The 26,328-nt window shown below is 40.1% G+C and overlaps 1 protein-coding gene across 1 annotated transcript in view; it reads left to right on the plus strand.

The window, feature by feature from the left end:
* LOC309676578 (pinopsin-like) overlaps positions 1-26,328 on the plus strand; it is a gene marked incomplete at both ends in the record, with an annotated part of 92,253 nt that overhangs the window by 20,872 nt on the left and 45,053 nt on the right. Inside the window, one exon of the mRNA XM_082489151.1 lies at positions 6,592-6,917. Coding sequence (XP_082345277.1) covers positions 6,592-6,917 — 326 coding nt within the window. The remainder of the gene's footprint in view (positions 1-6,591; positions 6,918-26,328) is intronic.

Below are 26,328 nucleotides of genomic sequence, written 5' to 3' on the forward strand. Positions count from 1 at the left end.
TAAATGTTGCTGCAAAATAAGAATGAAATGTTGGCATAAAGCATTGTGATTAGCTTTAAAATTATAATTATTTTCATCTTTTTATAACTTACATAAATTTTTTAAATTTCTTTTCTGGTTATTAATCCTACAGAGATTACATTCAAGTCTTTTCCTCAGCCATAATTCTGAAGTATTTAATTGCTTTTTGTTTTAAAGATGAGATTCTCACTAACTCCTATAACTGCAGTAGATAGGGTGTGAAGTAGAATACCAGGCGACTGCAGGATTTCTGGCAAAGGCCGCAATGGTTAAGTGCATATGACATTGAGAAAACTCTGATATACAAAAGTGGGAGACACAATGAAAAGTGAGAAACTTTATTCTACTTCATCCAAACCAGATTTCAAGAAGGGCATGAGCGAACACTGAGGAAACTATGGACCTGTTAGTCTAACCTCAGTACCTGGAAAAATCATGGAGAAGATCCTACTGAGTGCTATTGAAAGGCATGTAAAGGGCAAGGCAATCATCAAGTTTTTTGCTGGAAGCTCATTCACTAACTGTTACACACCTGATCCCTGATTTTTACTTCCACCCAGTATCAAACTAAATACCGATAAAAATGCTGGTTTTGCTTTTGTTATGAAATTATGTTGTTTCAGTCCAACAAATTAGGCCTGTGTATCAGCTATAATTGATAGTGGTATCTTCCCAGGATTCAGCTATTGAACTGATAAAGGAGAGATAATAAAAAAACCTAATTACTTTTTAAATTAAAAAGCTGAGGATATTCTTAGCAAACAGACATTGGAGCTGATAATCTACCACGATATTGGAATAGGGTCATTTCTTAATGTGCATCCCATATTGGTTTTGTCCAGTCTTGGCTTCCCTGTTAAGGTGAAGGCCCTTCATCAGCAGTGTTGGATGGAGCTGTTTTCAGAGAAGAGCAACAAAGCTGGTGAGGGGTCCAGAGCACAACACTTACGAGGAGCAGCTGAGGGAACCGGGATTGTTTAGTCTGCAGAAAAGGAGGCTGAAGGGAGACCTTATCGCTCTCTACAACTACCTGAAAGGAGGTTGTAGAGAGGTGGGGGTCGATGTCTTCTCCCAAGTAACAAGTGATAGGACAAGAGAAAAAACCTCAGGTTGCACCAGGGGAGGTTCAGGATGGATATTAGGAAAAATTTCTTCACCAAAAGTGTTGTCAAGCATTGGAACAGGCTGCCCGGGGAAGTGGTTGAGTCACCATCCCTGGAGGTATTTAAAAGACCTGTAGATGTAGTGCTGAGGGACATGGTTTAGTGGTAACTTGGCAGTGCTGGGTTAACGGTTAAACTTGATGATCTTAAAGGTGTCTTCCAACCATAACAATTCTATGATTCTATGACTCATTTAATATGAGTTGCAGTGTTGGGGCATAGAGGGTTGGGGCACATCTTGTGCCTTTGTACACTGTGCAAGGTCGTACTAAGTAGACTGAGAGAGGGTTGCTGTGGCCTCTGTTGTTTTTGTTTCTTCCTCACCTGGGTAATAGATTTTCTCATTACTTGCAGCCAATTCAACTGAATGTATCTCACTATTGGAAAAAAAAGTTGATTTTTTTTTTTAATGGCTCTTAATTTCATATTTTTTTTGTCTTTCAGAGCACCAGTTTCATTCTTTCAAAGTATTTGTAATTTTTTGTAAATAGTTAGCCTGTTTTAGTATATTTTAAACACATAAGCCACATTGAATTCTTTTAATTTTTATTATCTCTTATGAACTACCCCTTCAGGGCTTTCCTCTTTTTCCCTTCTTGTTTTGAAAGCATTAGAAGTCAGTGCACAGTGGTGTTAATTTCAGTGCTATTAAAAAGTTCACGTATAGCATAGACCTTGAAGTCTTATGGTCACAAAAAGAAAAAGGTAAATATTGATTTTTTTTCCTGAACTTTTGTGGTTTGGGATTCTATATATCGCAGTTCTTGTCATCCAGAGAAAAATGTAGTTTTTGCCATGTCAGTGGAACTCAATAATAAAAGGTGAGTAAAGATGAAATGGCTCCTGCCAAGATGTGTAATTAAGAGTCTCCAATCTCCTTCTGTGCAGAGAAGAAAACCGATTTGCTGTAATTTAAAGGAAACTTTTGTGGTTTTTTTCTGATTGCTAATATTTGATGTATTCTTTACTGACATCTCCACGGTCTTATTTTAATAACTGAACATTAATTCTGTGCCAGTTAAAGACAGGGCTCTTCTTTGACTCAAAGCAAGCAATCCTGCATTCATGGCCTGTTGTCTTCAGAGCCACTCCATAAAACCATCCGTCATAAATACCAGCGTGAGAAAAGCTGAGTGTCTTTCTCATGTTAGGCAGTAGGCAAAAATGTGAAGAAGTGTAAACGAATGCTGTAAATTGTGACAATATACATGATGCTGCTGGGCAGTAGCATAGCCACAGGGACGAGCAGACAGAGCTGGCAGCCAGGCTAGACCTGAGAGCCCAATGGCTAAAGCAGCAAAGGGCCCTGGGCTCGGGAAGTTTGAACACCTCGTTTGGGTTTTCTAGGCAACATGGCACCCACGGGACTGTAGGATATTCTCAATAAAAGTATGCCTCACCTGGTCTCTCTTCAAAATAGGGACAACTGGTGCCCTCAGTTGCCATCAGAGGTAGAGCAAGAATAATATAACCTTGCTGTAGAGCACTCAGCTGGGAGGGGAGAGGTTTCTTGTTCCCAAGACTTTTTTCTGTTAGTCCATGATGGTCTAATCTAAAATGCAGAAATAGATCTATATCACTTTATTGAGGCCTAAGTTTCAAATATAAAATCTGGATTTTTGCCTTAGGTACCTACATGAGATAAATGTTTTTGATAGCAGGAAGGTCTTTAGTCAAGCAGATAAAAGCATGAAAAGAGGCAATGCTAAGGAAGTGAAGATAAATAAGTGTGGGCTGGAAGTGAGAAGAGAGTGGTAGATCCTTTGGTTTTGAGTCTGTAATTCAGAATCCACTATTTTTTTTTTCTATATTGAGATATGTGTGTAATGTGAATTGATGCCAGGGCTTTCAAGAGATGTGTATATCAGAAAGTCCCCACTGTCTCTAAAATAGTCTAGCCTTAAAATAGGTTTAACGTTAGACTCAAACTATATAATTCAGTTGAATTTAGTGGAGCTGTGTCATTTTACAGCTCTGAGTGTATCTGCTTTTTAGGTCTGACTTCCCAGTAATATACAGAAAATAATTTAGTAGGCTCTTGTTCCAAGAAAGATGTTTTCTTCTAGTAAGGCTATGTAGGGAAAAATTCAGAATGGTCAAAGCCCCCTGGCTTCTGTTTTCAAGGGCAACAAAAAATGTTTCTATAAATATATTAGCAATAAAAAGAGGACTAAGGATAATCTCTGTCCTCTAGTAGATGGGGCCGCTAACATAGTGACCAAGGATGAGGAAAAGGCTGAGGTACTTAATGCCGTCTTTGCCTCAGTCTTCAGCAGTAGTACCAGTTGTTCCCTGAGTACCCAGACCCCTGAGCTAGAAAACAGGGATGGGGAGCAGAACGAAGCCCCTTTAATCCAAAGGGAAATGGTGAGGGACCTGCTTCAGCACCTGGAGGTGCACAACTCTATGGGGCCAGATGGGATCCACCCAAGGGTACTGAAGGAGCTAGCGGAAGTGCTCACCAGGCCACTCTGCATCATTTATGAGCAGTCCTGGATAACTGGGGAGGTCCCAGCTGACTGGAGGTTGGCAAATGTGACACCCATCCACAAGAAGGGCCAGAAGGAGGATCCAGGGAACTACAGGCCAGTCAGTCTGACCTTGGTGCCTGGGAAGGTCATGGAACAGATCATCCTCAGTGCCATTACACGGCACGTGCAGGAGACCAGGGTGATCAGGCCCTGTCAGCATGGGTTTGTGAAAGGCAGGTCATGCCTGACAAACCTGATCTCCTTCTATGATAAGGTGACACGCTTAGTGGGTGAGAGAAAAGATGTGGGTGTTATCTACCTGGATTTTTGCAAAGCTTTTGACACCGTTTCCCACAGCATTCTCCTGGAGAAACTGGCTGCTTATGGCCTGGACAGGTATACTCTTTGCTGGGTAAAAAAATGGCTGGATGGCCGTGGCCAGAGAGTAGTGGTGAATGGAGTTAAATCCAGTTGGTGTCTGGTCACAAGTAGTGTCCCCCGGGGCTCGTTGCTGGGGCCTGAGGGAATCGAATGAACCCTCAGTAAGTTCGCAGATGACACTAAGCTAGGCGGGCGTGTTGATCTGCTTGAGGGTAGGTTGGCTCTGCAAAGGGGTCTGGACAGGCTGGACCGATGGGCCAAGGCCAGTGGTATGAGGTTCAACAAGGCCAAGTGCTGGGTCCTGCACTTGAGTCACAACAACCCCATGCAGCGCTACGGGATTGGGGCAGAGTGGCTCGAAAGCTGTCCAGCGGAAGAGGACCTGGGGGTGTTGGTGGACAGCCGGCTGAATATGAACCAGCAGTGTGCCCAGGTGGCCAAAAAGGCCAATGGCATCCTGGCTTGTATGAGGAATAGTGTGGTGAGCAGGACTAGGGAAGTGATCATCCCCCTGTACTCGGCACTGGTGAGGCCCCACCTCGAGTACTGCGTTCAGTTTTGGGCCCCTCGTTACAAGAAGGACATTGAGGTGCTGGAGCATGTCCAGAGAAGGGCTACAAAGCTGGTGAGGGGTCTGGAGGACAAATATGATGAGGAAGGACCGAGGGAACTGGGGTTGTTTAGCCTGGAGAAGAGGAGGCTGAGGGGAGACCTTTTCACCCTCTACATCTACCTGAAGGGAGGTTGTAGAGAGGTGGGAGCTGACCTTTTCTCCCTGGTGACAAGTGATAAGACAAGAGGAAATGGGTTCGAGTTATGTCAGGGGAGGTTTAGATTGGATATTAGGAAACACTCTTTCACTGAAAGGGTTATTAAACATTGGACTAGGCTGCCCAGGGAGGTGGTGGATTCGCCATCCCTGGAGGCCTTTAAAAAAAGGGTAGATGTGGTACTTAGAGACATGTTTTAGAAGTGGTTTCTGTCAGGGTAGGTTAATGGTTGGACTTGACGATCTTAAAGGTCCCTTCCAACCTCAGAAATTCTCTGATTCTATGATTCATCAAAAGTTGGCTTCTCCTCACACCCTTTTGCCTTCTCTTCCCGTAAGAAATAAGACATCCTGTTGCAGCAAGCAGTGCTTGCGTTCCCCCTGGGTCCTTTGCCCATACCCAGCTCTGCACAAAGTGATTGCAAATTGTTGTCAGGATGGCAGGAATAGCTGCGCTGTATCCAGCTAACTTGGAAACGAGTTACTGAATTATAGGGGCAAAAGATGCAAAATGCTGTGCCTGGAGGAATATCCTACTGTGCCCTGTGTGGAGTGTTTTGCCCAGGTACAGGATAAACTAGTGCTATCCCCAGGGTATTCTCTGACTCACCTCCATTCCATGCCTGGGAAGGAGCTATAGGGAAGCTGACAGTTAAGTGGGGAAAAATGGATTACGGCTGTGCATTCCCTGAAGATCACCTTTCTGTTATCAGATTTGCTGGAAGTAGGTACCACTCAAAACCAGAGAATTTTGGCAGGATATTTCTCAATGCTACTGATAGTTGGCTTACTAATGGCAAGGATCAAGAAAAAAAAAAACCAATCCTGGAAAGAGCTGGACTGACATAGGTCTATTCAGTTTTTTCACCTTACAGGACCAAAAAGAAGGGGCCTGGAAATCATGGGAAAAAATTATGTTAAATTTCTTCCAACAAGTTGCTTCTGTCATAAATCCTGGGAAGCAGTATCCAGTGTTGTGTCACCAAGAACTGTAAGGAAGCTGCAAGGAGAACAAAAACATAGGAAATAGGAAAAAAAACCCATTGAGTCATCACTAAGAACCTGCCATGCAAATCCATAAAGATCTGTATAGAGGGACCCCAAACCTTGAAAGAGAGTGGAAATGTCCTACAACCCAGATTTTTAAATCTACCACTGGAATATATAACTGATCTCTGACACGTAGGGCTCAATATTAACTGTATAACTTGCTTATGGGATGTATTTGTAATTAAAGTTACAACCTGCCATATCACTGTCATGCCAAAGGTTTTCTGTTGTTTCCGTATATGAATGGTAAGAACTGAAGCTATATCTAGCTCATGGGGCAGAAGTGCAAAAGCTTCTTTCATTTTGGGGCTCCCAATATCGAATAAAAAGATTTTTGCATATAAAAAAGTCAATGCAATATTTGAAAATGCTCATGGATGTTAAGAATTTAATATTTCTTTGCAAGGTAATCTTTCCACATTTTGTTAGTTCGTGTAGAAAAAGGATTTCCCCTGGGTAATACTAAAACAGCTAAATCTGAAAACCTGCCTAGAAGAGGAATAGCTCTCAAGTATGAAAACTTCCAATGCAAGATAAATACAAGTTTATCAACATTTGACATGGTGGACAGAACAACCAGGTCCAGTGAGGATTTAAGCATAGACAATAATGGAAATAGTTTTCACTGTTGCTTCCAATAATGTAATAACCAGAAAAGCATCTCATTTTGGGGGGTTTTAATGGATACAGTGCAAAATAATGGAAGTAAGCATTTTAATTGCTTGGTTCATTGCAGGCATTGTGTCCTTGATCTCCCTGGCTGTCCTGTCCTACGAACGCTACAGCACTCTCACTCTGTGCAACAAGCGCAGCGCTGACTATCGGAAGGCGTTGCTGGCAGTTGGTGGTTCATGGATTTATTCCCTGGTCTGGACTGTGCCACCTCTGATCGGTTGGAGCAGTTATGGGGTAGAAGGTGCGGGTACAAGCTGTTCGGTACGCTGGTCCTCTGAGTCAGCCGAGTCCACATCCTATATCATCTGTCTCTTCATATTCTGCTTGGTCGTCCCGGTGATGGTCATGATGTACTGCTACGGTCGCCTCCTTTACGCTGTTAAACAGGTAAGCTGCTGTGTGCTATCAATAGTGCAAACTGCTCTGAGGCATATGTTGCATTTCTCTTCTATTGAGTTTGGAAGCGCTGATGATAGAGAGCAAAACAACAAAGCGAAATGAAATTAAAAAGACCACAGAAAGCCTCAAGGAAGGGGCAGGAGATCTTCACCGAGCTTTTTCATAGTTTTGAAGCTCCAGTCAGAACAACCAGATAACATCCATATAGATACTGACTTTGTGGTTTGGAAATACTGTGCTCTAGGAAAAACAGCATATCTGGGTGAAGGTTGCATTTGTAATGAACTTACCTCTCTGTAAATAAGACACGTTTACCTGTCTATATATAAGGCATCCGTGCAAGCATTTCTCCTGGGTTCGGATCATGAAATTTTAATAATTTCTGCTTCTTAATCTATGGACACCTAACTCTAGGTTAATGGAGTTCTACTGTAATTTGCAGAATTATCCCAGGGATCAGCTTCTCCTTGTAATTCTAGGCCACATTTAAAAGTTTCCTTACATACTACTACCACCACTACTGCTACAACAACTGGTACTATGCCAACACTCCTCTGACTGGTTTAAGGGCTACTGCAGATATTCCAAAGTGACTGTTCCAAAAGACCCTGCCAGGGCCTGTGGTATTTTAAAGTTTGAGTACTCTTGGGAAAATAATGAAATGGTTTAATGATAAATAATGAGAAAGGAATGAGTATATAGGTGCTCTCTAAAAAAAGCAGTTCTCTAAAGTGTTCAGATAAATTAACTAAAGGTGGGGAAAAAAAGCAGTAAATCCCTGCTCTCATACAGAATTAAAGTGGATGTAGTTTACTTTTGATTAGTGATTAGGAATTAAGGTTGTGCCTTTTACATGATTTGTCAAAACTTTCAGAACATATGAAGCCTAAATGGGAAATCTCTTCCTGGTTGAGTGCTGAGCAGGCCAGTAAAATCCCTTTGATGAATCGCACATTAGTATGCCTCTTAATGCTGTGCAATAGTAATATGAAAACATTTTCTTTTGATTATAAGCCATTAAATGAAGTTGCAGACCGTATCTGGTCCCTGGGCAGCAGTTATCCTCTACCATCACCTTAAAGAAAGGACCAGGATCTTGGAACATGTGCTACTACTAATATGCAGAAGATACAACTTTCTTAAACTTTTGTCTCTTCTTTCCTTCAGCCTTCGCTGACATTCCTGACAACAAACTTCATCCACAACATACAAATACTTACACGGATGAAGCTTTTGTAGCATGTGCTTTAGCTTCTAGTTCTACATGTAGACTTGTGTTATTTTGTTCACCTTTTTAAAAAAAAATTGGTTCTATTAAAAATAGTAGTAGAGCTTACTGATCTGCCCGAAGGATCTCAAGAAGTTGTGGCAAACATGCTGGGGGAATAATGTATCATAGAAAATATATGTGCAATATATAGCAATTTTGTATTTAGACATGGAGACTGGGTATACTGGGTGGAAGACTAGGCTGATGATTGATTAATTGACTGTCCAGAGAAAAAAATGGGAGGAGGAATAGCATTTTCCGCAAGCCTCTCTCCTCCATCCTCCATGTGCTTTCAGGACTGATGAGGAAGCCTCTGGGATGCTGAGGTTTAGGGAGCCCTGAGAAATTTTGTAAATGGTGGAAGCGAAAAAGAATTGAACCCGATCTTGCATAACCTGTTGGAGGGCAGGTCTTAGGGAACTAATGCTTGTTAGATGCATAGGAACTCCAATGAGGATTAGACTGTATCTCCTGTCTAAAGTTGTTATGACTCAGGGTCATACAGCTGCCCGAGCATTTGTGAAGTCGGGAAGGGCTAAACCCTAAATTTTTACACAAAACGTCTAATGCTTTCCTAGTATTTGTAAAATATTTCCTTGATAAGTTATATTTCAGCAAAAAGAATCTCAATCAGAAAATGCAACAGTCCTCAGCTGTCTGTGATGTATATACCTGCAGTACCATAATCTTGAAATTTTGCATTTTATACATTTTCTGTGACATCGGGACAGGGAACTGCTGGAGCGAGTCAGTGTAGGACAACTAAGATGACTGAGGGATTGGAGCATCTCCCTTATGAGGAAAGATTGAGAGAGCTGGGACTCTCTGTAGTCTGGAGAAGAGAAGGCTGAGGGGAGACCTTATTATGGCGTACAAGTACCTAAAGGGTGGGTTGAAGGAGCGTGGAACCGGACTTTTTCCAGTGGTTCCCAGTGACAGGACGAGGGGCAATGGGCACAAGTTGGAACACAGGAAGTTCCGTTCAAATACCCGGAATAACTTCTTTACGGTGAGGGTGACAGAGCACTGGCACAGGCTGCCCAGGGAGGTTGTGGAGTCCCCTTCTCTGGAGATTTTCAAGACCCGCCTGGATGCAGTCCTGAGTAATGTGCTCTGGGCAATCCTGCTCTGGCAGGGGAGTTGGACTAGATGATCTCCAGAGGTCCCTTCCAACTCTGAAGATTCCGTGATTCTGTGATTCCATGATATATATATATACATTTCCAAAGACCATATTGTGACATGGTCACTGAACTACAGACTTTTTTTTTTCCTTTAGTTTGAGGTCTGAGGTCCTCTGACTATTCTGTAGTAAACAGGGTAGAGTATGGCGTGTTTCAAACTGGAGGAAGAGATGAGCAATATGCAAATAAAAGTATAGTAGTTCTTACATAAAACTACAAAGAGTAGGTAGGGTAATTGCCCCAAAAAGTTGAGAGGTAACTACATTCATTGTAATGCTGTTACTTTCTGGTATGGGCAAAAAAAATCATTGTCTTGCAGTATTCTGGCCTCACAGATTAAATTCGTTCTATGACCTTCTGTGTAATATATTAGAAGAAATGTGGGGGCATTGTAAAAATAAGTGCATTATCCCAGCGTCACATAATTGGTAAATTTTCTAAAATATGCATTTCATATTTTTGCAAGATACATATTAGGTTTTGTGTTAGATCATTGTAGTGTTAATGGTATTGCACCCTGAGATCAAGAGTGCAGAAGTTATGCTGTTGTTAATACTGCAGTGTAAATTAATTGAGGCGGAAGAAATATCTTAATAGATTTGGGATAGTTAATGCAAGAATTGGCACAGTGCCTACATTTTCTCTTTGCAGGGACAGTAATTATAGGTCTGCTTTTCTCTTTTTCTTCTTTAAATTTAGTCAGGTGCTGTAGCATTCTGTCACTCGAGGCATTAATAGATCCTATGAAGTCATCTGCAATCTGCGTAATGGTAAAAGACACAAGGATTTCAGTAATACAGGTTTTATAAAAGATCGTCTTTTAAAGGAATTACAAGTCAATAGCATCCCTGTATGAGTAATGTTAACAGCAAATGCCATTAAACAGTATTACAACATGACTGTACTATTATCTCAGAGCTCTTGCCATTAATCAAGCTTGAAGACCGTTGGGAATTGCTCAAGTTATTTTCTTTAAAGAAAATATTTTATTTTTTTTTTTACAGAGTGGCTTTATCTGGACAGTTGAGTTTGGTTCTGCAGATGGCCTTTGTTGCCGTCCTTGTGCGATGTGCTCCGAGGAGCCGAGCTCAGCCCGGCCCGAGAAGTGGGACAGGTCGAACAAGTCCCAGGGAAGTGTTAGCTCTTAATAGTGAGAGCATTTCAGAGGTGCTAAGCCAAATAATGCTCAAAACAGAGAGCTGAAGAAAACCTCTGGTTTCAGAAGCTGTTAGGGAACTTGGCAGTGCATCAGGTTTTAAGACAAAGAGAAACACAAATATTTTTTGACTTTTTTCCCTTTGAGTCCATATTTTCACTCATGCTGACCTTGTTTCTTGCTTTTATGAAACCTATGCTTCCATTCCTGCAGATGCTGAAATTCAGTTTCATGTTTAAGTTAATTCAGTTTCTTTAATTTTTCCTTTGGAGATAATGCATCTAATACCTGTAAGAAGAAAGTGGCAAAGTTTTCTCCCTCACAAAATATTATTCACATATATTTTACTCCTGCACATTTTACAGAACAAGGGAAAGAAACAGAATGGTTTATTTCTCCTAGTGCAATTAGATATATTTTTTTTCAATTTTTGGCTTATAATGCTTCTCTATGACTCTGCCATGTGTTCCCTCTGGAAAAATGTTCTTTATGAAGTCAGTGTCAGTTGTTTACACTTTGAAAAGTGGGCTCCCAAATGTGGAATTACAGAGATTAGCATTGTGATCACTGTAGCGCAGAAGGCACAATATGATTAAAATCCTCCACTGAGGGGCCCAGGGAACTCATATGAACCAGCCTAATGAAAATTAGTAAAACTTCTAAAAGGGATCTCTTCAGTCTGCATTATCTCCCACTTGCACATAAAAATCCTGCCTAAGGACAAGAAGAATCCCAGAACATTGTTGCAAGATAAGTTTTCAGATTGGTTTTGTGGAGACTCTCATCTTGGCTCATCTCATTGCCAGTCTTCCTTCATCAAAAGTTGTGCCTGAACAAAGCCCAGCAGCTCTTTGTGGAATGCAGCTAGGACACGGAAAACAATAAAAAGGATTGTAAGCAGAGCATGAAGACTTAATCACATAGTGTAATACACATCTGACCATGCAATTTGTGCTCACTGCAACAGACCATGTGTTAAAGTAGGCGAAGGGCCAGTGGTCACGCTGGCTCATGGGGTTCTGGAGTAGATGGACTTGTGGCCTGACTTGATAATACTACTGTGTTGGGTTTTTTCTTTTTACTTGACAACAGCAAGCTAAAAATAGAGATGGAAAATATTTATTACGTTCTTTCAAGTCATTACCTTAGTTCTGCTTTGACTTTTTTTTTTTTTTGACAAAAAACCAAGAAAAAATACTTGATGAAAATTTTGAGACTAGCCATATGAGATAGAAATTGGCCTTTCCAGTATGCCTTGTTCTCCACCCTGTAGTGCACCTAGGAAGACTTAATTCCTCGTAAACTGCTAGTTTAACTAGTGACTAAAATGTGGGTTCAGGTAGTGAAATTACCTGACTATTTCCAAATTTTCTTGTTTCTTTTGAAAAGTGCCACATCATTTCTGACTTCCGTGTGTCATAGGAGAACCAGATCATCTCTTTTTATCCCAACTCCTAAACCTTTCTGAGTCTTATCACCTTATAGGGGAACAGGGATAGTCAGGGATACGCTGCAGAGAGCTGCCTGGTTCTCTCTCTTTTACTTCCCTTCCAGACTTCAAATTACCAACTTTTTTAGTGGAGGAAAACTGCTTCTGTCTCTTATTTAAGAAGTAATGCCCCAGAGTGAAATTGTGACTCAATTATAAACCTGAAGAAACTAATTTTGAATTCTGTGTGGTGAAATTTCGACTCTAGTATATTTTAAGGCATTGGATATAAATGACAGCGGTGGTTTTAAAATCTCCCTTGCCTGCAAAGAAAGTCTGCGAGAAAAAGGAAAGAAGAGAAATAGATTTTTATGACTTCTGATTCCTTAATCCTGCTTTATGTCTGTACTATTTGGAAAAGTTAAAAATATCTGTAAAAGCAATTATTGCATCATTGTTCATTAAAGTAGTCAGGAAATGATTATAAAGTAGAAGGATCACTCCTGTGACTGTTTCCAGTTCTCCAGCTCATTTGGCAATGATTGTTTGTAGGAAGACAACACATTAGGGCAGAATGTTCAATGATTTAAGCTGAAAAGAAATTATCTTCACATAATACAAAGAGTAGGATGGAAAAGTAATAATTGTTCCATCATTCCTTCATATGCTTCATATGTCTATTTATAGAGAAACTCGTTTTTCTGAAACTTTATCTTTGATGGCACTGAAGTTATGACTTATGTTGAGAAAACTGATAAAGCAATTACGTACCATTAACTCTATCTTCTAAAAGCCCTAAATAAAAACAGGTTTGTAGTCATAGGTCTTATTTTAGAAGCAAAGCTTAAAATCTTTCTAGTTATTTAATGGAACAAAGAAGTCCTAAGAAACGTAATTCAGGTGAAGAAGATGTAGACCTGGTCCTTTGGTTCCTGTAGCTCATCTCTTTCAAATGTGATTAAGTACATTTGGGATTTGACTTAATTTCAAATGTTTGACCCTAACTGCATCTATGCTCAGACAGTCAGCTATACTCATTAGGCAACTATATCTTGTTATTTTTTTACTCTATGTTCATAAATTTTATTTCTTCCCTTTGGGTCTTCGTGTATATTTCCTCTCCTAAGCTTCTGGTGGTATAGAGGAAGGATGATAAATAACTTTGCCTTTCCTTTTTAAACCTTGACATAAAGATATAATAATTACATAGAATTCACAAGCAAAAAGAGATTCAATTTTTGAATTATTAACTTAATTGAAATATAAGTCTCCTGGTAGGCTGAGAGAATTGGAATAAATCTTAGCAAAATGTAATGAAAGGGGACTGCTGGATTATCAAATGTTACAAAGTAATGTAATCATATAGCTTATAACAGGCATCATCAAGAAAATTATCAAAATCAGTACTTCCAAGTTTTCAGTACAGCCTTCGGCTGGCACACAGCAGTCAATATTCAACATTTCCTTACTGGGCAGTTGTTCGACCTTTGCCAAATTCTGCATGTGCAAGCCACTACACAGCTAAAACACAAAGCTGGTAACAGGCCATTTTTTGGATTCTGTGATAACAGGAACATTCTGTGATAACAACATTCAGGACATGCGGTTTTATTGTTTGATTTGTGATTTTTCATAGAAGAGTGGGCTTTAAATTATGAGAGCAATTGACATTCCTATATAATAGTATGTTTTCTCTGAATTTCTAGATCATTTCTCAAGTAGAAAAGCAAAGCAGGTGACTTTGTTGTTGTTGTTGCAAAGAAGAGGAGCACTGAAATCCATTGGGCTGCATATAGCATGTATCAGTGATCATGTCTTTGAAGATCTGGTTATTCGCAAGTTTTCTTGGCTTCTGCCATGATGAAATTTCTCAGAATCCTGTAGGTGAGGTGATGTCTTGGACAGCAATTTTGAAAATTCTTAATAAAAATGTCATTGAATACTTGGAAAAAAAAAGGCAAAAAATCATTGCCCTTGCCATTTTGTGGTAAGTTAATTAATTCTGTTGAATATGTAATTTGTTTATAATTGGATCACAATCTGTAAATGGTCTTGCATAAATATAAACTTCTTAGCATATCAGCTCTTTTTCTGTTTAAAATTGTTTTGATCACGTCTGTAACCACTCTTGTTTTGCACTGACCACGAGTCCTATTGCTTCCTTTTTCTCCTTTACCCTGGTGCCATTTTTTGCATGCTTAGATCTCCTCTTTCCTTCTTTCAGGGAAGAGATTTCCATAATTTTTTTCCTTTGACAGTTTGAAAAACCTGTGAATATACAGAGATTTTCCAATACTTAGTAAAGATGAGGCTACTATTCTTACTCTACAGAAGGAAAACATGTAGCGTTGCGAACTGTGAGTTTTTGAGGCATTTTCAGCATCTATATAGTCTATTTTTTTTGTCTACATTCCTCTGTAGTGAATAGGGAAAGTAAGTCACATCCAAGGAGTTTTTTTCCGGAGTAGAAAACTTTTGTCAGCTGCAGATATATGAGTCCCACTAAAAGAAGTAAATTGTTGCATTACAACAAAACAAGGAAACACTTTCATCTTGAAAAGAAGATACAGTGTATCAATCATTTCTTTTTTCAAAAATAGGACTTGTTTTCAATGATTTTTAGAAAAATGGTATGATAGTTAAATGGTTATGCCATTATGTCGTTGTCATTTAATGCCGGGTCATAATATAAAATACAACCATAATAGAACTATTTAAACAAAATCTGTAGCATTTTGGCACTGACTTTTTTCCTCGTTTCATGAGGACTTTAAAAATACTTATTTTCACTTTCATAAGCAATTTTCAGATGTCAGAATTTCATATTTCAAGTAGTTCTATTGTTACATTTCTGTTCAAGGATAGTACAACGAAGCAAGCTCCGATTATTCCTGTTAGCTGATTTTTAAATTTTTTTTTCAAACGGGAAGCCTGCTGGAATAAAAAGTTGCTTTGATTAGCTCAGTGGAAGATTTACGAGCATGCTGAATTTTAAAAAAGCTAATTTATTCTTGTACTCTTTCACAACTATTAGGGTTTGCCCAGGAGGTGAAAAAGAGTGTTCTGTAGCTATCATGAAGACACTATAAATATTGCATTGATTTTTGGGGTTCACTGCTTTCAACTGTAAAAATGCTTCAGTTTTGTGCACTATATTTATACCAGTTTTTATTGAAGGAGTCTGTCTCAAGGGCACAAAATCCAGTGTTTTCTGTAACAGTGGAGAAAAATGTCAAACCCTGTGAAACCCTGAGAAATAAAGGAGATAGCTAAAGTTTTTTCTTTGTGCATAGCTTCAAGGCTTGTAATTCCAGCATCTCAGCTTTTAGGGGAGTAAAGGTATGGTGAGTCAATCCAATGTAAAATACCTTTCAAAGTGTTTAGATACTTCAGCTGCTGTCAGATCTTGCATAGACATATGTCTGCTCATGGGTGACAGATACGTTCGCTCAGGGTCGTTTTCTGTATTTCTAATTAAAAAGTGTCAACTGACTATTGAAGCACACGTGAACAGATTAGTCTTCATTTTTTGAGGTCTGAGCGTGCTGGAAGTAAAATAGGCATGAGAAAAGATTATGATCGTCTTTCCCCTGTGCTTGCATAAGTGTAAATCATTAGTTAATTGTTTGTATTTTGCAGAGAAGCAGTAATACAATGTTGGCATAAATCAGACACTGTACAAATTCATTGTAAATCAAGTTAATGGCTGGCCAGAAAATAGGATTTCATTGAGTTTGCCATTTTTCATTCTTTAGATAAAGTGGGGAGGAAATAAGCCTGTCACAATCTTTAATAACAAGCTAATAGAAATTTAAGATCGGATGCTTTGATCTCTGGATGCATTATGTCCATAAGGAATAGGCTGTGGTCTCACAAGTCTTTCAGTTTACAGCAAGTGGTGTATGTCAATACCGAGCACTCACGATGTCTCACGGTGGCGGTTAGTAAGGTTTTTCCTGATAAGTAAAAGCATGAGATTTTGGTTTTTTTTGCTCACCAGTTATAAAACTGAAGAGGTTAAATGTACGGAAGGGTGTTCTGCAGGGTAAAGAATGTGTTTTTGTGTACTTACATTTCAGCACTGAGAACTGAGCCACACTTACTCTCCTGTAGTTTAACTCCACTTAAGGGACCAACTTGTGACTGCGGGCAGAATCCCTGGCAGAAGTCTTGGAGCAAACTAAATTGTCCTACATGTAGCACTGTGACATTGTCCTCCAGAGAAACACTTCCGAGGGTGTATTTGCAAAGGGATGCTGCTGTGCAGTGAAAAAAAGAACAAATGTGCAATGTTGAAGGGCTTCCTTCTCTGGTGACCACCATGCGCTTGATATCACGTTAACTGTGCCATTGTGTGAGAGTAATTACACCAGTCTCCAGCCAGCACTGTCCGGGTGGGAAGTCAAAGCAGAGGGCCTTGGTTTGCTGCACATAAACTGTAATGTATATAGTGAAGTTCTCGGTCACAGTCCAAAATGTAGTTCTGCTTTTTTCCTGGTGGAGCAAAGAGTGTTAACAAGGATGTTTGCTTTGACTTTTTTCCGCCCTTATTCCACCTCCACGTTCGTCCTCTGTTACTTGCAGCTACAGGATTTGGCTATGGACATTTGTAATAGCTGTTACCATTCATTAGTTCCTTGGTTTAGCCCCCCTTCCACTGCTGAAAATCCTGAGAGCTCAAGCTATGGTGCCTGAGGCAGTATGCGTTGGCAGTAACAGAGGGAAAGAATTTTACCTGAGAGCTTAATCATGTAGTGAAGAACGACGGCGTGCTGGTATGACATGACAAATCCACATGCTACAGAGATGTGAAATGGATGCAAATGATGATTATGTGCTTACAGAATGAAAATCAAAAACATGTAAAAGAAGAAAGGTAAATACATAAAATCTAGAACAAACATTGTTTCAAAGTTTCTAATCCGTTGTTTCATTAGTTTTTAATCCTACCGGCTAGATAGGATTTTTTGGCTAGCTCAGCTGAGTAACTTGCACATCTGCATGAGAACCTCTGTATAAACACGGATTCAAGATTTACGGCCAGAGGAATGCAATTGAGCTGTCAGCCTTTTATTATCTCAATAATAGACATGTATTAAACTACATAAAGTTATGAGACTGATTGTACTTTTTTACCACAAAATTAGATTCAGTAGCTACTTGGCACTAAAGCTGTTTCATCCACAAGCAAAAGGTGAGAAAGCGCAGTTCATCTCTGTCTTACGTCTCTCATGTTTTCTGATCCTATAGCTTCAGCTTAACCTGACAAAAACTAAGGTGGCCTAACCTACCTGTAATGGGTACTAATTTTGCTCAACTACTACTCATATTGTAATGTTTTTATCATCTACTATATATGATGTTTTTATGGTGCATTCACCATTATGGCCTGCTAAAGAGTTAGACTTAAATGGTACATGTATACTTCCTCTATGAAACCTACATTTATAGTCAATAGATGAAAACCCATATGGAATATGAATATACCCATGTGTACTATGAATATAACAGATTAAATGAGAAGAAGTACAAAGTTTTGGAAGTATGGTTAGGTTGTCTTCACAGTATATACTTTAACACTTCAATTTTTGTGAAGTGAGCAGGTCACTTTCAAATCGTAAACACTCTAAAAGCAGAAGAAATTTTGTTTTGTGCCTGTGTAGACTCTGCAGCCAGGAGCACACATGCAGATAACCGTGCATATTCAATGTTGACATGTTTTTACATGGTCAGGGACCTTCCTTGGCATTGAAGCAAATGGTATGAGCTGCCTTGAGCATCCTCTGGACCTTACATAGTGTCCCTGTGGACCTCAAACATGGTAGTTCATATTTTCATTATTTGCCTGTGACGAAACGGGAAAAGAGACTTCACTGTGAGGTTCAAATTAACAATTTATTTGGACTTCACTCACAGGTCCAATACATCACTATTGCAAGTTCTAGGTGTACAATGGCGATTACACTATTGCAGTTTAAAATTAGTGGGATACACTATTGCAAGCTACAAATGATCCCGACAAGTAACAACACAAATCACAAGCGCACTAGATCACAAATCACAAGCGCGCTAGATATTAATACCTTTAAAGAGTGCACCATTCACAAACTTAATAGCATGCTATATACCGTATGTATGTTTCTTAGTCACTTATCCTCTCTCAGGTAAGGTCGCTCAATCCCTGGGAAGTTACCCTGTACAGCGTCCTGGACGGGGGGGGGGGGACAGATCTCCTACAGGCCAACTGTATCATTGGAGGATTCCCCATTTTTCTCCCCAAACCCTGCGGTTTATATTTCCTGACTCTGTGAGGGTGCAGGATTATGCCTGAGTGGATTACACTATCTGGGATATTTACCTCTGGTGGTGCGATAGCTAAGTCTCTCTTGCCAATTTGTCATGTCTGGCACTCAAAGTCCCAGGAATAGTGGTGGGATGGGACTCAGGGCATTTTGTTTGTCCAGGGCCATTTGGTTTCGGTTCTCATATGCAATCTTGAGATAACCCCGGGCTGAGCTGTTTTGCAGCTCCTCCCAAATTATCTCTGCATAGACAAGGCAAGGCAGAGATGAAGCTGAGTCGGATGACAACCCCCTGCATCTCACCTGTTGTGCTTGGAAACCGGTTTGGCTGGGTGCTCCCATACATTGCCCAAATCAAAGTTTCTGTAATGACATGAGGGTTGCCTTCCAGCTCTTACAATGTGGAGCTCTTTCTTACAGTGTGGAGCTGAGAGTTGATATGCTGTGCCTTGATCGATATAGCAGAGGGGTTGGTGAGTGCAAGTCTGCGGCACAAGTCAGAGGACTACATAGAAAGGAAGAAGCCAAACCTGGTGCGGACTTGTCCACGCCACCTGCTGGGAGTTGTCACTGATGCTTTCTGTCTTTCACATAGTGGCTTGAGGGCATCACCTTAGGAGGGCTAAGGCAAATCTGTGCTGTGGAAGCAAGGATGCCAACTGTTAAGCAGGGTGAATGATTTGGGATAGGAGCTTTATCTCGCTTTGTGGAGTGGTTTTATTTCACAGAATCGTAGAATGGTTTAGGTTGGAAGGGACCTTGAAGATCATTGAGTTCCAACCCCTCTGCCATGGGCAGGGACACCTCCCACTAAACCAGGTTGCTCAAAGCCCCATTCAGCCTGGCCTTGAACACCTCCAGGGATGGGGCCTCAACAACTTCTTTTGGCAACCTGTTCCAGTGCCTTACTACCCTTAGAGTGAAAAATTTCTTCCTAATATTTTAATCTAAATCTACTCTCTTCAAGTTTGAAGTCATTCCTGCTCATCCTGTCACTACATGCCCTTGTACAAAGTCCCTCCCCAGCTCTCCTGTAGGTCCCCTTAAGGTCTATAGGGAGCCTTCTCTTCTCCAGGCTGAGAAGTAGTAGTACAGACACAGCTATTTATGCTTTTTAAAATATGTTCCTACTCCATGTCTGTCTTTTCCACAGAGGTTTAATTTTAATTTTATGTGTATGTTAAGGAAACTGGAATTTTCTTTTCTTCCTTAAAGGCAGCTTGTTGTATAAAAAGGTTCATTGTGTGTACATGAATCTAAATTTCTGGCTTTCTTCTGTCACTTCAGTCAATTGTGGATACTATTTTAAATAGAGCTGGTTGGTAAATAGACTTTCTGGTCTTTTCCCAGTTTGAGATTTTTGGTGGAGAGATTTCTTGTTTTGAACAAGGTGGGACACACACACACACACACACACACACACATCTTAACCTCACTATTTCTCACAGATCAGGAAATCAGCAGTATTTTATTTTGACATAATAATAAAATAATCTCCTCTTGACCCTGAAACCACTCAGGCTCCTGGTGCCCTTGTACAGCAGTTGCTTAGCCAAAATGATGCGGAACAAAAGGGCCTGGAAATCCTTGGAGCTGATGAGCTAAAATGCCCGTGAGATCCAGCATCCTGAATGGAATAGCTCTGCGAGGTAACTAGGCACCAAAAGCCCAGGCATTTCAGATCTCTGTCAGGCATATTGACAAGGAACAAGAAAGAAGCCCAGGGAAACTTGGGTGCCACCAGAAATGTCTCAGATTTGCATGTTCCCAGAGGATATTTTAATTTTTGTGAATCAGCTTCCCAGTGCAAAAAGGTCTCAGTAGGAATAATTTTGACCTTAACTGATCTGTAATTTGCCTCTTTGCGTATGAAACGTTGTTGCCAAGAGGGTTTCCGTGGTTCTACCTAAACCTTTTTCCACCTTCTCCATCTTCACCACCTTGTTCAGTATGCATGACATGATATGGTAATAAATGTGCAGCTTTCACAGAGTTCATTGCCTTTGGGGTTTAACAAGGGTAAAGGTGCAAATACTGGTATTCAGCTTACTGAGCCTCATCAGTATGGCAAAGAAGTGTTGAAAAGTCACAGTAATTTTCACATTCTAATTATGCCGTCACGTCCATACAGTCAATCCAAATCAGTATTATTACAGGGTTTTTTTTCTTTTGGTCTACACTTGTTTTTTTTTCTTTGTTATTAAAATAAACAGCCAGGATATTTTATGGAATTCTTCTCCTTTACTAAATTATTGCTGCTTCGCACACTGCTTGGCTCTGTCTCACAGCGAGTCAGTGGAAATTAGCTTCTGTGTTCTGTAGTAGATTAAAACTGGGGTCATACTTCAATTTACAAGTATCTTACTATGCAGCTGGCTCTTCTTATTTCAGTGGGCCTGATGGTAAAGTGGGGGCCACTGTCACAAGTGAAAAATGATGGCTGAAATAGGGCAGACGATAATATTTTTTAAACACACAGACTTGTATTTCAGGCAGCGTTTTATTAATCTGAGTCAATGAAAATAGATTGGCAGTACTCTGAGGGCCTTTAATTGCTAGCCTTGACGGAATATAATCCTACAGGACTCAATACCCAGGGTAACTCAGTTGGGTTAAACACTGGGGCCATCAGGTGGCTGCACATTAATCGTGTTTTGGCAGGCATGGCGGGGGGTAAAGTCTGAAGGCAAGGCTGGAGGGGGAGGAAGGGAGTGGTGCCACTGCCTTGACAGCAGCAAAGACTCAGAGCAGCTTGTGCCGGCCAGAGAGCTGTGCCTGGGAAGGTCTGGGGCGAACACGCTGCGTCCCAACGGAGAGCAGCTTCCAGCAGAGTGAGAACAGTCCTCGGGAAGTATTTAGAGTTGAGGCTTTGAGGCTTTTTTTTTTTTTTTTTTAAATTAAGTACTAACATATGGCTCTTCAAAACATCTGGTCCTGCTGGAAGAAAAGGAAGAAAAGAGAGACTGTTCAGGCGCTTCCCAGTTTGCACCTGACACTTCTTTTACAGGGAGCCTCCTTCACTGTCCAGACCTTCCCAGGAGAAATGATACGGATCTATCGCACCACACAGAGAGTTTTACATCTCTTCTTATCAGGCACGTGTTTCATTTGAATTTCTTTTCATTAGTAATGCAGTTGTCAGATGAAGCCTTCAACTGCTTAATTACAGAGATCTTCAACTTAAAAATCTCAGGAAACTTTGTGCAGTAAATCAATATCCCTCTGGACAGGCAAATGATAGGAAAGAAAAAGATATGATCATAAGTAACCAATGTTTCCTTTGGAGAAATATACATAAAGTGTTCTACTCTATTTCTCAAGTTATTTTTAAGAAGATGATGTGAAATCTGTCAAGTCCAACTTTTCTATTTCATACAGTTTTCGTTGTAACTTAACTGCTCTCCCCTTTGTGGCCTTAATTCATTCTTCCTTTGTTATTACGAGGTATAAAAGTAAAAAGAATGAACATTCACCCTTCATTTTTGAGTTCGAGGGGTCTGAGGTTTCTCTTTCCTGTTCGTTAAGCATCTTTTTTTTTTTTTTTCCCGTGGTTCTTCTTTTAAAACGTCTACACCGTATACATCTTGAAACAATGAACAGTGGTCTCTGGCTTGTGGTAGAGTCATCTGAGTTTACAGTGAATGGGTGATTGTTTGACTTTTAGTAGTACAACTGACATCTGTTAAGCAGCTAGATAAATCACAGCTGCCTTTAGGGTGTATTCCAGACCTTCTGCTCTACTTAAGAGTGGTAATCTAAATTCAAATGGGAGATCTGTCAACTGAACAGCTTCTCACATAATAAAAAGCATGTAAGGTATTTACTAAGGGGATCGAAGTAATATTGGACTGTTTTGTTGCTAGTCACGTACGAGGCAGAAGAGGCACAGCTTTACAGTGTTTCAGATGGCTGTAACATCAATTTTATCTAGTAATGTAACACCTTGCCTGAAACTGCCCCAAACGTGGAAAGAGAAATTTCCATTTAGCTGAGATCTTGCTACTTATATCTGGCCTATTAAAGATTAAATATAAACAAAGTGTAAATAAAACCAACCTGCACAGAAGTACAAAAGAAAGAAATTCACAAATATTCTGAGCCTAAATTAAAAAAAAAATATATATAATTGAACAAACTTTCTTATGATGAATGGAGTTTTCCCCACCCAGCAAACACTGAAGTATATGCGCTTTTTAAATTCCTATTAGCAATCCCATTGAACATGCTTAAAGGTTGTTTATAAGTCTGTAGAGCACTGCATGCAAGCCATCGCCTCACACAGAAAATAGAAGAGTGTTGCCACTGGTTTCTGATCGTAGATATCCTTAGTTAAACACCAATAGCACTGTGCTCTGTTCCAATGCTTTCGGTAGGAGTTGGGCCTTTAAAAACACCTCTCTCTGGGAAAGTTCACTCAACTATTTCACCTGGATATTGCTTTCTAGCTTCTCTATTGGTATGGCTTGCGAGCGCTCACTGAAAGCCTTTAAAGGCCTTACCTGATACTTTTCGCTCTCTCGCTTGCTGAGCAAGTTCAGGATATTAGTTCAGTCTAAATGTCAGGTTGAAAGAACTGGCTTTCACATTGTTTCAACTTGGCCTTTCTGCATCAATCCTTAAGCTCTTTATGAAGACAATTTGTAACTGTGGTTGGCAATCTGGCCTTGGCCTTTTATTAATTGCATGCTACTCCTGGGAGCCTTTTTTTTTCGGCATGTTTTCTTTCACTGTTCAGTAGTGAAAAAGCTCTTCTGCCCTGCTCGTGCTTCTGTGCTCCAGGATGGTCAAGGCTCAGTAGGTGCTTAGTCATGCCAGCCTGGCACATTTTGGATTTTCTCAATATAAAACTAAATGGGTTTGCTTTGAGCTCCATTGCTTGCTGAGTAAGTTCAGGATGTTAATTCAGTCTAAATGTCAAGTTAAAAGAAATACGATTCCAGCCTGCTGAATCATCTTGTTAACTCAGTATTCTTTTTACTTTGACCTTTCCTTAGGGAGGCACAGGTATTGCTCGATTAGTTTCGGTCTTTCCAGAAGAATGGTGGAATTTTAGAAGGCTACATCACCCTTTTCTCTCCCAGGTGATAAAATTCACACTGGATGGGCTTCATACTGGCTCTGACTACATCCATCCCTACTTACTCATTGCAATCTGAAAGATTCTTCTGTCACAAAACTAAGAAATGAACCTGTTGCTCAAAAGTGAGCTGAGTTTGCAATATCCATATTTAACAGATACTGACTTGAAGGGGCCTGGGCTTATTAGTGAATCATTGCTAGAGTAGTTTGTATCTTGGTACTAACTATCCCGGGCATATGTTGGACCCCTTGAAATTGGAATTAGAAGGAAATCTTGAGAATTATTTAAAATATCTGTGTTGCTTTTCCTGCATGTAATTGTCAAAACCAGCATATGTAGAGCAAAATTAGACTGTAAAAGAATATTATACAAGTGCAATTGGGAGTAGTTTTAATTTGCAGGTTGAGAGAGTGGAACAAGGATCTGACCACTTGCTGTGTGCAGGGATACAGAATCTCCATCCTCAGCATGTGACATCCCCAGTAGCTCTGTTACAGCCACCTTTAGCAGATGTGAAACCAAACAGTTATTACAGTTAATATCCATGGAGATCATCAGCTGGGAAATGGGCGTAGTTGATGAGGAAAGCAGAGGACAGTGGCCAACCATGATTGTCTGAAGCAGGAAACCTGGGAACAATGGGAGCGAGTAGCTTTGGCAGTGGTGTCACAGGTCAAGGGTGGGCTGGGGGACATCAGCCATGGCACTGCTGGAAGAGAAGAACAGAGTTTGCAATGCCTATGAGGGCAGTAGGTGGTAACAGCACCTGAGGTGCAGTTATTTGTTCAGAGAAAAGTAACTGTAACTTATATCATACATATAGGTACATATATGATGAAGGGCTCTCAGTTGTCACTCTTCAAAGTGACTTCACAGAGTCTATTTGAGTAACTTCATGAAAAAATCAGTTCTCTGTTCAGGAAAATTGAAAGAATAAGTGAGATGTTAGAAAGTACTGGGAAATGGGATTCAGAGAAACATCGCCAATATTGTTACATCATTGCATAAGCTTGAATATTGCAAGGAATTCTGGTCATCTATTTGAAAAGCATATAGGAGAAACAAAAAAGGGGTAACAAGTGCAATCAGAGCTACAGAAGTAGCTTTCAAGGAGAGATTAAACAGTGAGAGAAACATCCTTAGAAACCAGTGTTCAAACATTATGATCTTTCAATTGTGTTGCTACATTTCAGAGTAGTTCCACATTTTACCTCTTTGTCCTTCATTCTGGTGTCCCCCCTTCCCCTTCCCCTTCCCCTTCCCCTTCCCCTTCCCCTTCCCCTTCCCCTTTTGTCCTCTTTTCCCCCTTGTCTCCACTCTATTTTTCCCTCCTCTTCCATCCTCTCCTATTGTTTCCCTCTTTCTTTTTCCTGTACATATTAGTGTCAGTCAACAGAGAGCTTGTTGATAACAATTCTTTTCATCTAAATTAATGCATGTGTTAAGGTATAGCTACCTGATCGTGTTTGCTGACTGAATCATTCTAATGGCACTATATCTTTAACCTCTCTATTAAATTACTCTTAAATTACTCCTGAGCAAAACCTGCAGCTGCATGAATTGATACCTTCTTAGATACAGTCAGTGGTCTCACTGGGAGAAGACCAGTTTGTTATCTGCTAAACTGCCACTTCACTCTCACAGGATTTTAACCACCACACAGAAATATTAATATATGCTAAAGAATTGCCATCATCTAGTTTTAATTCATAAAAGTCTGCTACTGTACCCTTATGTCTGTCCCCTCAGGGTATGTGACAATGCGTGGCAAATAGCTCAAATGAACCATTACAGTGTGGTAGCAATTTTTCTGCTTGGATACAAAATTTGGAATCTGTATTGATTGTTTTCAGTTGCCATCAGTACTGTGTTACTCTTCTTGTTCCCTTATAACCCACAAAGCTGTGCTACCTGCAGAAATCATTTATAAAAGTGCTACCTTTTGTACAGCAGCAGAGTAACAACAATATAATAAGGCACTTGCTGTACACCTCTTCCTCCCCAAACTAGAAATAAATTTGAGGGAAAAACAATATTATTTAGAACTAAAGTTCCAATAACAGCTATCTTGTATCCCAGTCATCTTCTAAGAGGTTGCTTTGGTGTTTTTCTCACTGAAGTTGTTTCATAATACTAATTTACAAGTTCAGAGCACTTGCAGCTGTCAGGATTCAAAAGAATGAGTAGTATCAAAGCCAATATAATGTGATGGGCTACTGATGTTTTTTACTGTTTTCTTCCAAAGTGAGTATGCCTATTGGAAAGCAGCCACCTCCTACGTTTTACTTTACATATGATTACAGTTCACAGATAAAACTGAAATAGAGTTTGTCAACTAAGCAATTTTTGCAAATTTGCACATTCTACTTTTAATGTGTAATGTATTTCTCTTCCCTATCAGCACCATAATTCGGCATCAGTATACTTTACAATTGTGCTTCAGCACTATCTGTATCATGCTCTTTCTGCAGAGAAATGACAAGGATTTATCTAAGTGTGGTGAAGTTAACACAGCTCATCACTTTTACAAATGCTAGGCTTTCTCCTAAAAATGCCAGAAGGTGTCTAGCTGGGCTATCAGTGCTATAAAACTGCCACTTCTTCCCTAAGTGATGCTGCTGTCTCTGTAGAAATCCCTGTCCTGCCTTAAAGCAAGCTTGGTGAACTTTGTTTCAGTGAAGACCAATGGTGGCCTGTTGAAAGTCAGCTGCAAATATTCTGTAGGTACCCCCTTCTCAGATGAATTCCCTGTGCTATGGGCAATTTTAACAATTGCCTGGCATTCATAGGCTTAGTAGCTGCCTAACCTCATGTTCAAGGCAGTTACACAAAAATATCTTTGAGAGGAAAAATAATCTTTCAGAAGTCTGTTTTTGTCTGTTCTCTTCATTATGTGTGCACAAGGTGAAATAATTGTGGCTATTGCCATCAGAGGAGGACTAAAGTATTTCCTTGATGTCAATAGCATACAAGTAAAA

Source organism: Vanellus vanellus (genome assembly GCF_965231255.1).
Source record: "Vanellus vanellus genome assembly, chromosome: 1".
NCBI lineage: Eukaryota > Metazoa > Chordata > Aves > Charadriiformes > Charadriidae > Vanellus > Vanellus vanellus.